We start from the raw sequence: 14,583 nt of genomic DNA on the forward strand, positions 1-14,583 counted from the left end.
GGTGAGCCGCGTGTGCGCGCGGGGCTGCAGCAGCCTCGAGGTCCTGCGGTCTCTTTAAGAGCGGAGCCGCGCTCTCGCAGCGGCGACCGGAAGCGCGCGGTCACGGCTCACCGGTAACAGACAGAGATCTGCTGCGGAGGATCCCAGCTTTCTCCGCGTGTCAGTCACACATGCTTAATGTGCCGCTCCGGTCATGACTCGTGCACGCGCTCTCAGACCGGCGGCTCGTGGCCTTTGTCAGCGGGCTCTGCTCGCGTAAGCGGATCTGAGACACAGAGGGACGATCAGGTGAGGAGGGCTGACTGCAGCACACACACATAAACACACAGGCACGCGCAAGTTTACTGCTGTGAAACAGCGCAGTGCACGCACCTGCTCACTTTCACTTTATTAAACATTAATAACACAATGTAATCAGTGAACCTGTGTGTGTGTGTGTGTGTGTGTGTGTGTGTGTGTGTGTGTGTCAGCAGCAGTGATGTCCGGGCTGAGTGAGCCCAGCCTGATGGAGCTGCCCATGGAGAGTTGGATGTCTCGCCTGCCATGTGCGCTGTGGGATGTCCCGCTGTTCCACCTGGCCATCCCAGGTAGGCCTGGTGTTGGGGGCAGATGGTGCTGATGGTGTGATGGGACCTGAATCAGTTTGTTCTGTCTTATTGTCTCTGGTTTATTGATGATTCTCTGACTGTGAGGACGTGATGAACGCATTGTGTCCACATTTCACACACACACAGTTCACCTGCTGCTCTCACAGTCAGAGATTCACCTGTTCATTCATTTATCAGCCTCTTCATGTTTTCTGCCTGATTGAACTGTTTCCTATTGAACTACAATTTTATTATGTGTCTCTTATCTTATCTCAGGAAAGTGGTAATTAAAATAACCAATGACAGAAATCTGAGATCAAACAGCAGACTCAGTAAGAAAGGAAAGATTGGAGCGATAAAGGAAATGTGCTGCAAGGAGACCAAGAAAAGCCAAATGCAGATTTGTGTGTTTGCATTTCTGTTTGTTATGCAGCATGTCTTATTGTCGTCTTAGTGAGTGGCTTTATTTCTTGACCCACAAGTACAAACCCAGAAAAGCTCCAACAAAGTCAGACGCTGAGTAAAACATAAAGAAAGGCGCATTTTCTTCACTGTAGAACAGAAAAAACTGTTTTGAATCAGTGAGTGATTGTGGATACAGTTTACGAAAAAAAAAGAAAAGAAAAGGGAAACACAAAAACAGGTTACATTGAATACAAAACAGAACGTTTTATGTTAGCACATAGGTAAAGAAAAAGAAAACAAACAAACAAACAAACATAAACAGAAAAAGACAACCCAGGAGGGGCGATTGATACTAACAAACCCTTTTCTTACAAACCACGCAGAAGTTAGCTGCAACACCACTGAGCTTCACATTCCCATTAACACGGACACACATTGGACCTCTATGGAATAAGCAAATCAGTTAGTCAGCAGAAACATCCTTAAATTAAAGGTTAGAGAGGTTTGTCAGAAAAAGACCCCAGATTTAATCAAATGTACCCTTTTGGTTCTGGATGGAGCAGTGGATCTTTTCAAGACTAAGACACGACATGAGATCAGTTTCCTCTTTGTCTTGGTCCATTTTAAAGAGGAGGCAGTGCCGTTTCTCCATCATGGTCACACGTGGCTTCGTGTCGGAGTGACGGAGCTGTAGCTGCATGTGTGGACGGCATGCCGAGCTGCTTGAAGACACTGGTTTCTGGAAGTGTTCCTGAGCCGTGCACAGATTTATCACAGAGCAGTGTTTCTGCTGAAGGTTACAGTCATCAGCCTGCGCACAGAGATTCCCCCAGATCCTCCGAGTGTGCTGATGATGTCATGTTGTGTAGATGATGAGATGTTCACAGCGAGGACTGCGATTCTGAAACAGGTTGTGAACCTCTGAGAAGCTCCGCATCTCTGAGATGATCTTTTTCTACCTGATCACGTGACCGACCTGCTGCCAGCTCACTTTTGATCTTCTCTTTAGCACCGCTGACTTTCACACGCTTTTGTTGCTCGATCCCAACTTATAGGGCACGTCGCCCCCGCCAAATTCCACATGAGCTCGGATTTGTCACAAGCAGTAAAATGAAAATTCATTTTCTCAGTTACATTTTCCTGGTTTTATTGAACATTTGAAATATCTGTCAGAGAAACAGGAACAGCGGCTTTAACAAGGATCATACATGTGCTGACTCGGTCGTTTCAGCTGCTAAAAATGGTTGATTAATAAATGAAGACATTGATGAAGCACCTTTTTACACACACGTGCCAAAAACAGTATTTATTGTGTGACTTTAAAGGTTTTGGGCTCAGTTTGGGGGTTGGAGAAGCTCCAGATCCACAGCTTCATACACTCAACAAAAATATAAACGCAACACCTTTGTTACTGCTCCCATTCCCCATGGGATGGACGTAGAGACCTAAAATTCATTCCAGATACACAATATAAACATCCCTCCCAAACAGTGGTCACAAATCAGTCCAAATGTGTGGTAGTGGGCACATCTGCTATATTGAGATAATCCATCCCATCTCACAGGTGTGCCACATCAGGATGCTGATCTGACATCATGAGTAGTGCACAGGTGTACCTCAGACTGCCCACAACAAAAGGCCACCCTGGAATGTGCAGTTTTTTGTGCTATTGGGGGTCTGGGGACCCAGAACCGGTCAGGATCTGGTGTGACCACCATTTGCCTCATGCAGTGCAACACATCGTCGCATGGAGTCTATCAGATTGTCAATTGTGGCCTGTGGAATGTTGCACGCCAATTGCACGCTCCCTCATTGCTTGTGGCATCTGTGGCATTTTGCTGTGAGACAAAACTGCACATTCCAGGGTGGCCTTTTGTTGTGGGCAGTCTGAGGTACACCTGTGCACTACTCATGATGTCAGATCAGCATCCTGATGTGGCACACCTGTGAGGTGGGATGGATTATCTCAATATAGCAGATGTGCCCACTACCACACATTTGGACTGATTTGTGACCACTGTTTGGGAGGGATGGTTATATTGTGTATCTGGAATGAATTTTAGGTCTCTACGTCCATCCCATGGGGAATGGGAGCAGTAACAAAGGTGTTGCGTTTATATTTTTGTTGAGTGTATGTGCAGGAAGTCTGTCAGGGCCAAGTGGAACATTCAGGATTATCTTTGTCCCTTTCAGGCAGCCATAATGCAATAACCTACTGCCTGGATACGGACGACAGGTCTCCCATCGACCTCATGCAGCCTGACATGCTGCAGAAGCTCGACAAATTCATGAAGCCCCTCATTCGTCCATTTGTGTACAAGTGGGCAAAAACCCAGGTAATACTTTTACAGCACTGTTCTGAAACAGCTGTCGCCTCAGGCGGATTACACTGTACAGTATCAGAGAGAAACCCAGCCATCCCACGATCCTCTACCAGCAGCTCACGGTGACAGTGGGGAGGAGGAGCACAATGTGATGACAGGCTGTAACTGTACCTGTGTTAGTCCTTCTTGTGTATAAAGCCGGACCTGCTGTGATGAGTTGTGTGTCCTCCATGTTTCAGGAGTGTTGTATAAAGCATCAGCTGGACTGTGGGGTGAGGTACTGCGACCTGAGGATTGCACACAGGCCCAACGACAGCTCCACACACCTGTACTTCTACCATGGCGTCTACACCACGCTCACTGTGGAGGTGACTCACAGCCCGGTCACACATATGCAAACAGATGCTAAATCCATGACAGGTTTAGATTTGGAATTCTGTGGGCTTCATGGTTATCCAGTCTGGCTTTTAGCTTTCTTCTTCACAGCTTACAGAGAAAGTTATGTTTCAATAGAGAGCAACAGAATATCAACCAAAAATCCAGAAACTCAGTTTGAAATAAGTATTTGATCCCCTACAGACGCCCACAGAATGGCTGTGTGGCCCACGTAGCACAATCACCCAGTCAGATACTCCTGATCTCAGCTCGGTGTGCGAATAAAGCACCGCTGTCCACAGACTGCAAGACCAAAGAGCTGTCACCGGATGTCAGGGGCAGGACTGCAGACCTGCACCAGGGTGACGGAGCGACAGGAGAGAAGGTGAAGCTGTCAGTGCGATTATTCAGAAATCTAAAGTGAGGATGATCCTGAGAAAGGTGGTGGGAGGAGCTTGTTAACGACAGTCACAGATGACACCGCAAGTAGCATGAAGTTTGCAGTGAACATGTGAATCACAAGCTTGACAGAAAGTGCTGAGTCGCGTTTTCAAATTCAAATTCAAATTTTATTTGTCACGTACACAGTCATACACAGTACGATATGTAGTGAAATGCTTGGACAACTGCTCGTGACCTAAAGAAAACAAAAAAGGAAAGGCTATGAATAAGATAGGAAATAAATATGAAAAATTAAAAAGGGTAAATTTAACTAGGAAGGAATAAAATATAAATTAAGGTTAAAAATGAAATAACTGTACAACACAAATTAGAATGAAGGGTAAATTTAATTGGGAAAGAATAAGATAAAATATATAAATTAAAGTTGAAAATAAAATAACTGTACAACAAAATACACAATACACAATATAGAACTATATAAGAATGTATGAAGAAATCTAAATCTAAATAAATATATACACAATAACAGCAGCTGTACAAGTATTAACTGGAAATGAAGAATATAGTGACCAGTGTTGTGCAAAAACAATGTCCAGAAAGTCCAGTGTGTGTGTAAGAACTGTATGTGTGGGTCAGTACTGTGTGGTGGTGTGATTGAGAGACCGTATCGCCTGCGGGAAGAAGCTCCTCCTCAGTCTCTCTGTGTTGGTCTTCAGGGAGCGGAATCGCTTTCCTGACCTCAGCAGAGAGAACAGTCTGTTGTTGGGATGGCTGAGGTCCTTCACGATCTTCCTGGCCTTGGTCCAGCACCGCCTGCTGTAGATTGAGTGCAGGTCAGGGAGCTCGGAGCGGATGGTGCGCTCAGCTGACCGCACAACCCTCTGTAGAGCTCGTCTGTCCTGCATGGTGCTGTTCCCGAACCAGGTTAAGATGTTTCCTGCCAGGATGCTCTCTATGGTGCACGAGTAAAAGTTCCTGAGCACCTTGGAGGGCAGTTGGAAGTCTCTCAAGCGTCTGAGGTGGTAGAGACGCTGTCGGGCCTTTTTCACCACGGTGTTGATGTGACAGGACCATGACAGGTCCTGCGTGATGTGAACTCCGAGGTATTTGAAGCTGTCCACTCTCTCCACTGGGCACTCGTTGATGACGGGGGTCTGGTAGTTCCTCTCCTGCTTAGTGCTGAAGTCCACTATCAGCTCCTTTGTCTTACTGACGTTTAGAAGGAGGTTGTTCCTCTGGCACCAGTTCTCCAGATTCCTAATCTCCTTCAGGTAGGCCGTCTCGTTGTTATCAGAGATCCTGCTGCTTTCCTTTAATACGCGTTCACTCAATGACATGAAAACCAGTTTATACCTTTCAGGTTTGTTCTGCGTCTTTGGTTGATATTCTGTGATATTCTGTGATAACTTCCATAAGAGACAGACCGTCTTTGGAAGTGAGCACACACACACACACACACACACACACACACACACACACACACACACACACACACACACACACAGAATAAGAGTATCCCTATGTTAATCTGAGTGTTCAGGGATTACTGCACACACACTGAGCTCATTTTTAGAAACTTTGACTATGTTTGACATGAGCAATCCCACACGCGTGTTTTAAAGCAGGAACAGAAAACAGCAGGACTACATCATTAGGAACAAAATGGCAGCAATAACACGTCAAATCAGCTGTGCACGTGGGCGGGATGAAGTTCATTTTGGTGTGTGAGGGTTGAGCTCGCCTGTGTCTCTGACAGACAGTGCTGACGGAGATCCGAGAGTGGCTGGACGCCCATCCCAAAGAGGTGGTCGTCCTCTCCTTCAGCCACTTCCTCGGCCTGAGCCAGGAGCTCCACGCGGTGCTGCTCACCACCATACGTACCGTGTTTGCCTCCAAACTCTGTCCCAAAAAGGTACGGATGCACTTCCTGTTTCCTGAAACATCTCATAGGTTTCTAACTGTAAGGGTGAAGCCGGCACAGAATCCCAAAGTATCCTGTTTTACAGATTTACAGCAGAGGTGCTGACAGGGCGCTCCTGTTAAATAGCTCACACTGGATGAACCCATTTCACGGCAGTCGCACACGCATCAGTCAGCCAGTGTCAGTATCAAACACCTGGACGTGACCACAGAGAGGATTCATCCATCCATTTATGCCTCCTCCAGTTTAGCTCCGCCCACAAAATGTGCAAACATTAAAACCGACTGTACACAAACTTCATATATCAAAAAAGTGGACTTCCATTAAGTGTACTTCTTTGACCTTTAACTCATATTAAAGAGCCTGGTGGGGTTTATTTAAACTTTTAGGGAGGATTATGGGAGCCGTGGTGATTGCATTACCTGGATTATTAAGGCGTTCACGGCTCTGATGTGTTGCTTTCAGGCTGAGGTCACTCTTCGTAAGCTCTGGGCTTCGGGCTACCAGGTGATCGCGTCCTACGAGCACAGCACGGAGCGCCGGCACACTGAGCTGTGGCCGGACATCCCATACTGGTGGGCCAACAAATGCAAAGCCGAGGCTCTGATTGATGAGTTTGAACGCATGAAGCAACAAAACAGGAGACCAGGTGACCTGCTGACGAGTCATGATGTCAGACAGGTGAGGATTAAACACATTCACCATCTGGATCTCACCGTGTGTGCGTGTGTGTTTCAGGAGGTTTCTTTGTGACGGGGATTAATCTGACGGAGGACCTGAAGTACATCTGCACCCACCCAACTGAGTCCCTGAAGGACCTGGTGATGTCCACGTACCCGACGCTGCTCGGCTGGGTCAAAGAGCAGACGCCCGGCGAGGAGGACGGCTCGCTGAACATCATCGCCGGCGACTTCGTCTCGGAGAGCTGCTTCGTGCCCACCGTCGTGGCGCTGAACCAGAAGCTTCTGAAGCGGTCCTCGTGACTGTAACAAGCGTGGCCTGAGGAGAACATGAACCACAGCATGAGAAGCACACAGACCTTTTTGTTAGCGGTGACACAATAATACTTGAATATTTGTTCAGACATGGACGTTTCAGCCTTTAAGCTGCTTGAAAACAGACGTTCTGGTATTTGGACCTGCACTGTTTGTTTACACTCACCTCATTATTTATGCAATGTTGGAGGCAGCGCCGTGGCCGGACTCACGTTACGCTGACCGGAGCAATAATTCTACAAATAATCCAGTGCGTAGGCTTTTTAGAGCGGGGTCGTGCTGCGTGAGATCGATCCGAACCCCTCACAGTCAGCTGCAACATGACCCTACCGTACAAGCGAGCCTTCACCTGCTCTCCCCTGTCCCACCTGCTGATATGAGCCTGAAATTTACCCAGGATGCACCTAAACTGTGACAGATCGTCACACTGTTGCTCACAGCTGCTCAGAGATGAGGAACAGAGTTCAGAGGTCTGCAGAGTTAAACTGAGTGGCGTTAAACACCTGGTGTCTTCTGGATAAGAGCTGAAACATCTTCACAAAGTCGAACTGCTGCAGTCTGAAACACAGTTTAAATGTCCCAAAAGGTTGATTCTGTCCATCTGGAAGAAACAGCCCAGTGTTCATTCAGTGGGCTGGTTTCAGTCATTGTGCAGAGGTACTGTTTATAAGGTTGGAGACCTGCAGTCAGCTGAGACTGAAGAAGTCTCTAAACTCTCACTGAAGAAGGATGAGGACAAAACGTTTCTCCCACTGAAAGCATCCAGATGAACAGAATCAACTTTACTGGTATTTCTTTACCTGGATGACTGAGCATGTATCGAGATGCAGCTTAAATGTGTTTTCAGCCCTGACGGGTTCATGTGCACTTATGAAAGTAATCATGAGTGTAAAATATTCCCGGTATGAAGGTAAAGATATGTGTGGCATCAGTAAATAATCTGAAAGAATCAGCTTATTGTGAGGGGTCAGATGGGAGCTGCTGCTTGATTTTATTTTGAAATGACCCACGAATAAGCACAACGAATTCAGCGAGCACACGTGACTGTACTCTTTTATAATATTGTGTGTGCAATATTATTTCGTATTTAACCACAGAGAATGTAGAAGAGATTTGAAACTTATGCAAACTGCATGGAAAACATATTTGCATGAACACAGCCCCGACTGTTCTACTAAAGCCTCATTTAGCCAGTAGATTGAGGTTTTCCTCCCAATGATGCTGTGCCGCTGTGCCTGTGGACATGAGCTTTTCCAATAAACACAAGCATTTGTAAGAAAATCCTCTTTTTGTTCCCTGACTCATCAGCACAGTGTGAGAGGTTTTTCCCATTACAGCTGAACTCAGCCGGAGTGATCTGCCCTCTGCAGGGTTTCGCCAGCAGGGCGCAGTGTGACTGCTCTGTCTTTTCCTGACCACTTTCTGTGTCATGAGGTGAAGGAAAGGAGCACGGAGCTCAGAAAATCTGATATGTTTGTTACATCATTCATTTTTTCTTCCCCCTGCTGATCCCGTCCATCTCCTCTGGATCTCCTTTATTCAGGTTTCCTGTGACTGAAGTTCATCATCATCCTAAAAGCTGAAACACAGAGCTAATGCAAACTGAGTTACAGGCGCACGACATATAAGGAATGACACAAGTGACAGCTGTCATTGTAATCAGCTTGTGAATGGACGTGTGGCTTTAAAAGTACAAACAAACACCCGTCCCACAGGTTTTTTCTGCCACTCCCTTATGATAAAACTTGGCTCCAACATGTTTTGAGTTTACACACGAGCTTACACATGAGCTTAAACATGAGCCCACAGATATATTTCCTGTCTCTGGTTCTTTGAGAGTTCAAATACTTTTTTCTCATGAGGTGGCCAATGAGTATTCTTACACCATTTTTCACAAAATCCCACAGCCTACCTTTAGGCCTTCATGTGCCTGAGGGGGTGGAGGCGGTACATAAACATCACAGCCACAGTTGGTTTCTTATGTCATGGTGGATTTCTTCCAAGGAACTAAAGACTCAACGGACACATTCTATATCAGTGATGTTCCTGAAGCCATGTGGCAATAACTGGGCGGTAAACCCACGCGTCTCCACTTGTACACCAACTGAAATGAAATGAACTGAATTGATGCAAGAGAGGAGATTCTGAGAATGAGCCAGCAGGCTGTAACTGAGTTCATGCTCATGGACAGTTCAGTTGCCTCCGCTGAATCGTTTATCCAGGTGTGTGTTAGAAAACGCCTGACAGAAATCAGCACAGGTATAAAACTGAACATACTGACTGACAGTTCAGTTCATATCTAAGCTTCTAACTTGGAAGACTGTATTATAAATCTGTAGAAAAGAGAATTCCTGGAGAATCAGGAAGTGGACACACTTCAGTTTCTTATCACTGCAGAGCTGCTGAACTGAGTTTTTTTTTTTTAATTTAGGAGGAGGACAGAAGATGCAGTCTGTGTGGCTTCACTGAAGATGACAGTTATTCTATTTCAATACTTTATATTAACAGTCTCAGTTATTCAGAGACTGTCAGAGCTAGAACAACCAATCGCAGCTGCCAGACCTCGACTCTGGACGTGATTAAATATGACGCATTGCTCACTTGATTGATTTAAATGGTGTAACTGAAATCCTGGGGCCAGCTGTAATGTGGATCATGTTAAAACACCTCACTCATTATATTTCGCTTTTTGCCTCAGTAAAACAAATATATATTCATCTGCAGGATTTTCCTTCCATATAAGACAGTTTGATGCAGATGTTTTTGTCACTTGATGATGGGTCAGTGTGCAGATGTTACACATGAACTTCAGCGTGAGCAGGAGAAGAGAGAGCTCCCACACCATCCTCTTCCTTTCAATAAGAAGCTAAGCTGTATTTCCACATTACTTTGCGATGTTGTGTTCCTTGTGTCTCACACAAAGAGCAGAAGGCACCCAGATTTGAATTAAACATGTGAAACTAGATCTTCAGTATAGTGTGAACAGGATGGTGCACAGACATCCCAAAGTCACCTGTTCACCAGTGGAGTCATAAAAGAGATCAACTGTTTCATACACTGCACTCTGAAACACGATATATGAGCCTTCTTTTTGCAAAGATGTGCTTGGGTTGAACGCTTTCACATGCAGACAAAGCTTTGAATTACATAACAGAAGGTTCTAATTTACAAAAATGTTCATCCACAGTGGAAGAAGACATGTATGACGAACTGTGGGACAACAATATAGAGACTGCTCAGGAGACACTTCAGAATCCATTTCTACAGCACGATTTCTTTGCATCTTCACTTAAAATTTAGAGCAGTGAATTTAGAGCTGACTGCTCATTCACAGGGGGTCGTCTCAGTGTTTCTGTATCAGTGTAGGGTCTTTGTAATACAAAGCACCTCAAGGTGACTACTGTTACAGAAATAATAAATGCTGTGTGTGTCTATGAAACATTAGCACACTGTGTACCTCGCATCTCTGCTTTACTGCTACTGACGTGCAGCTTCCTGTGATGGTGTCATCATTCAGTCAGTATAACCGCCTTTTACCATGCTGCTCTGCCATAGCTGTGGTTTAATTCTGCTAAACCACAATGTCTATGCTGAGTGCAGAACTGTGGAAATAACACAACACATTTGTTCTTGAATTCCCAGTTGAGGTGCTAAAATCACTACAACGTTATTTTAGGGACATAAATTGGAGCACAGTGTCATTGTTCAGCTGATGATCTGCAGTGCCTCTGCTTCTTCGTGCTCACCTGCAGGAGTCCCACAGTGACAGCTTTTCATGTCTGCAGGCGTGTCCTGCACAGCTTTTCCACCAGGCTGTGCTGTGGAATAAACATGGGTTTTCCCACAGTTAAAAAGGTTTGCCTCACTTTTGATTTCCACTGTGGCTGTGAACTGTTTAATCATTTATTTTAAAGTGAAATTAAACATTAGTTTAGCACATTTTATATTTATAAATGGCTTTGAATTAATTCAACACAGCTTTTACAATGATAAGAGATGCAGGTCTAATTTTTCGGTGCGTACTCTCTATACCCAGCGCCAATGATTTCACCAACGCCACAACACCAGGCTGGGTCGTGCTCAGATGTTAAAAGTTAATGCTTTACACTGAAAACCCATCTTACACACACATGCTACTAAATGAGAAACTTTAAGTTAAATGTTAACAGTCTGCAAGTCTTTGAAAAATCATCTGCAAATGATCCAAAACTACAGCAGCATAACTGAAGCCCCAGCATGAGCTGCACAAACTGGAATAAAAAGCCTGAAGGTGGCGATTTAAATTGTTTCACTCTGACACTGCTCCTCACACTCTGCAGCTTCACTCTTCCTTTTGTTCTTCCCACTACACCACAGGTGTTGAACTCCAGTTCTCGAGGGCCAGTGTCGTGAAACTTTTACAGGTGTCCTTGCTGCAATACACCTGAATAGAATTTGTAGGTCATTAGTTTAAAAAAAAAAACAAACTCCTAAAACCACTTTTATTGCACCATGTTCATTCACTCTTGAGCTGCTGTAACATGAGTCAAATAGCTGAATTGCCACCCCTGAGAGGTGACCCCTGCACTACACCCAGTTTCCTGGTGTAAATAGCAGCCACCTCCACTTTACCGGTAACTGTGATTAAAAAATGTCATATCGACCATTTTTGTGCACACAGGCTAAATAATCATTTTAACAGTAGATGTTGTCATAAATAATTTTGTCATGTCTCAGAAATGCTGTCTGTATCCTGACACAAATTTGAGCGGTCGTTGTCATTCCAACGCATCTAACTACAACAAAGGTGGCCTTGGAGGCGGGAATATACCTACTGTGCCTTGTTTTATGCAGCTGTTTCCTCGTTGATGAGTTTAAAAGAGGAGATGCTGTCATGACTCATCGAGTGATGCCACTGACCAGCCAATCGGTGACATGCAGACTGACAACCACATGTTAGTACCTGCTCAGAACTCGTTCTTGCTTGGAATCCGGCCCTGGAGCTAGGATACTAAAAAAGTACCAGGTACCAGGAACTATGACCTAATGAAAAACCGTGAAAACCGTGCTGAGTCGATCCGAGTAGGTATGAATGGAAAAGTGAGCGCCTCATGTCACTCATCACTCTTTAAACTTCAGTTTGATTTCTTGAGTGAATTCTCTGATGTGCCAAGTTACTTCATTCAGTGTTATTGACCCCAGAGAGTGGATTTTACTCAGGTCTGTCTGTGACATCAGAATCAGAATACTTCAATAATCCCTAAGGAAATTATATGGGTTACAATTGCTCCAAGACAGTAACAGTAACAGACTAAACTAATGAAATAATACAATATATTACAAAGTTTACAAATTGAAGAAATAGCATTAATATATACAAATCGCCAGTGTTGGGGAGTAACGGAATACATGTACCGCCGTTATGTATCTAGAATACAAAATATGAGTAACTATATTCCGTTACAGTTACAGTTTATTAGGGTGGTATTTAGAATACAGTTACTTTGTTGAAATAAAGGGATTACACGGTGGTCTTTTCCTGTTTCATATGTTAGGCTATGGTCTCTCTATTTTTGGTAATTCCACACCATTGGAAACCCAAACAAAACACGCATTAAGAGGCTCAAATGCCTGTGTCTCAATTTCATGTCTCATAATGACTTGAAGAGATATTTTTTAAAATGATTTAATATGAAAGCAATAGCAGAGTGTTACAGGCATAGCCCTAAATAATGTAGCTTCATGGGCAGTGTAGTCCGTGCTGCAGGGAGAATGGACTGCCATACCTGTTATGTGTCTGTGAGTGAGGGAGGGAGAAAAAGGAGAGTGGAAAAGTACGACTTGTCACTGAGCAGAAACGTGAGCCGGAAGCATGTAAATATAATAATAACCACTGCAGCCAAAAAGAGTGCCTGACAAGCCCAGTTGTAAGTAAGCCATTAAGACTCGACTGTACACTGTGTTCCTGTTTTCCTCTGAAACAATAAGTTCCGCTGGAGCAGCCTTTCAACGCCTCCCGCTGTCTCTGGCTAGCAACGTTTACCCAGACAACAAAGTAAAGCTAGTTTTCGGCCGTATTAGCCAGAGGTCCCTTTACTATGGTTCAGAGCCGCGGACCTCTTTTATGCATGGAAAAGTTTTCTATACTAGATCGCTGCAAAAAGTGCAGCCTTGCCTAATGTCCACCCTATTACTCATTTTAGTTGTAAAAAGCATGATAATATATTAAGTAATCCAAGGTATTCAGAATACGTTACTCTCATTGAGTAACGTAACGGAATACGTTGCAAAATACATTTTGGGGCATGTATTCTGTATAATCTGCAATCCAAAAGTAACCTTCCCAACACTGCAAATCGCTCAATTATAAACATTAAGACTACTGACAAAGAATATAACAGTGGTGAGAATATTACAGAGGTGGAATATATGTGGTTGACATTTAACTCTAGCCTGTGAACTTTGTCATTTGCTATTTTACTGTAGAGCGTGTGCAAAAGGGTGTAACTATTGCAGTGTTTACAATGTATTAGACGGAGTGTCTCGGGCTTTTGTGTTTGTGGATGTGACTTTCTTTTGTTATTTAGTTGGGAGCGTCTGTTCCCGGGATCCGTGGGTTAATCCATCCTGTGCTCCCAGTCTGTTCCTTCCTGTTTGTCTTTCGTCTCTGTGTTAAACTAAGCTCTCCTGTTTGAGTCTGTCATCTGTTACTTCCTGTTTTACTTTGGTGGTCTTGTTTCTTGTCCTTGTGTCTGGTTTAACTTTCCTTGTCTCGTTATCCCTGATTTGTTCCCACCTGTTTCCACTTGTTTCCTCGCCCCTTATCATCTGCTGTGTGTTTATTATCCGAGCCTCCCCTTGTCCTCTGTCTGCTCCGTGGTTCCAGGTCTTCCTACCCTGCACATAGTCTGACAGGTTCACAGCCACTGCTGCTTCGCTTCAGATCGCCTGTCTGATGGGAGCTCCTCTACATCCCATTTTTCACATCTCTGTGACTACGTTATTTTTTTTAAAATTTTGGATAGCACAGTCATCAGTCCTTCGACCTGGATCATCAAAAAGGAGAGTACAGTTGGAAAACACCAATCTCCATGTTCACCAGTTCATAAAAGAGGCCTGACCCTGGATAACGTTAATAAACACAACCTAAGCTGTAATGTCTAAAGCTAATGACCGTGAAAAATCTCTACGTTTTTTTTACTGGCAAGATCAGCAGCATCAGGTCAGAGTTCAAGTGCCCCAGCCAGCTGTGCTCCCAAAGCTTGAACTGATCAGAAGTTGGTTTTGAACTGATTTCCAGGACAGGTACACATCTTCCCTTTCCGACGAACACCATTAAAGCATTCATACATTTATTCATGCATTTAAAGAGATATGTCAGGATTGATTTAGGAACAGCACAAACAGTTTATGTGCATTTCATTTGTAATTTAATGGGGGTATGTGTACCCTGGCAATGGCTGGGTTATTGTCTTTTATTTATTTTTTATTTTTATTTTTAGTGTTTATAATTTCCTGTTGTTCTGCTGTTACCTTCAGCGGATTTTTGTTTTTTTTAAAAGCTTGGAAAATAAACAGTAAACGTTTTCATTTGG

General features: G+C 44.2%; 1 protein-coding gene across 3 annotated transcripts; it reads left to right on the forward strand.

Moving 5' to 3' along the window:
* The first annotated feature begins 91 nt into the window (after nucleotides 1–91).
* Nucleotides 92–8,334, forward strand: plcxd1.1 (phosphatidylinositol-specific phospholipase C, X domain containing 1, tandem duplicate 1). 3 transcript variants are annotated; one of them, XM_085265577.1, is made up of 7 exons: nucleotides 92–288; nucleotides 471–587; nucleotides 3,186–3,328; nucleotides 3,556–3,684; nucleotides 5,850–6,005; nucleotides 6,480–6,663; nucleotides 6,753–8,334. In XM_085265577.1, the coding sequence occupies exons 2-7, from the start codon at nucleotides 479–481 to the stop codon at nucleotides 6,995–6,997; spliced, it is 966 nt and encodes a 321-aa protein (XP_085121703.1). In that variant the 5' UTR covers nucleotides 92–288; nucleotides 471–478; the 3' UTR covers nucleotides 6,998–8,334. The 3 variants fall into 3 exon arrangements, with proteins under 3 accessions (XP_085121703.1, XP_085121704.1, XP_085121702.1); XM_085265578.1 differs by having other exon boundaries at nucleotides 477–587; XM_085265576.1 differs by having other exon boundaries at nucleotides 474–587; nucleotides 6,753–8,333.
* Nucleotides 8,335–14,583: the final 6,249 nt, after the last annotated feature.

The sequence above is a fragment of the Mchenga conophoros genome, linkage group LG23 (genome assembly GCF_057382185.1).
Source record: "Mchenga conophoros isolate Kocher_MC1m ecotype Shallow Benthic linkage group LG23, M_conophoros_male_GT1.1, whole genome shotgun sequence".
NCBI classification, from domain to species: domain Eukaryota; kingdom Metazoa; phylum Chordata; class Actinopteri; order Cichliformes; family Cichlidae; genus Mchenga; species Mchenga conophoros.

Bases quoted from the DNA above. Each gene is read 5' to 3' on its own strand.
- plcxd1.1 (XM_085265577.1), top strand. From the start codon at position 479: ATGTCCGGGCTGAGTGAGCCCAGCCTGATGGAGCTGCCCATGGAGAGT. The intron at 3,685-5,849 runs GTGACTCACAGC...TGTCTCTGACAG, and splicing joins ACACCACGCTCACTGTGGAG to ACAGTGCTGACGGAGATCCG. The intron at 6,006-6,479 runs GTACGGATGCAC...TGTTGCTTTCAG, and splicing joins CCAAACTCTGTCCCAAAAAG to GCTGAGGTCACTCTTCGTAA.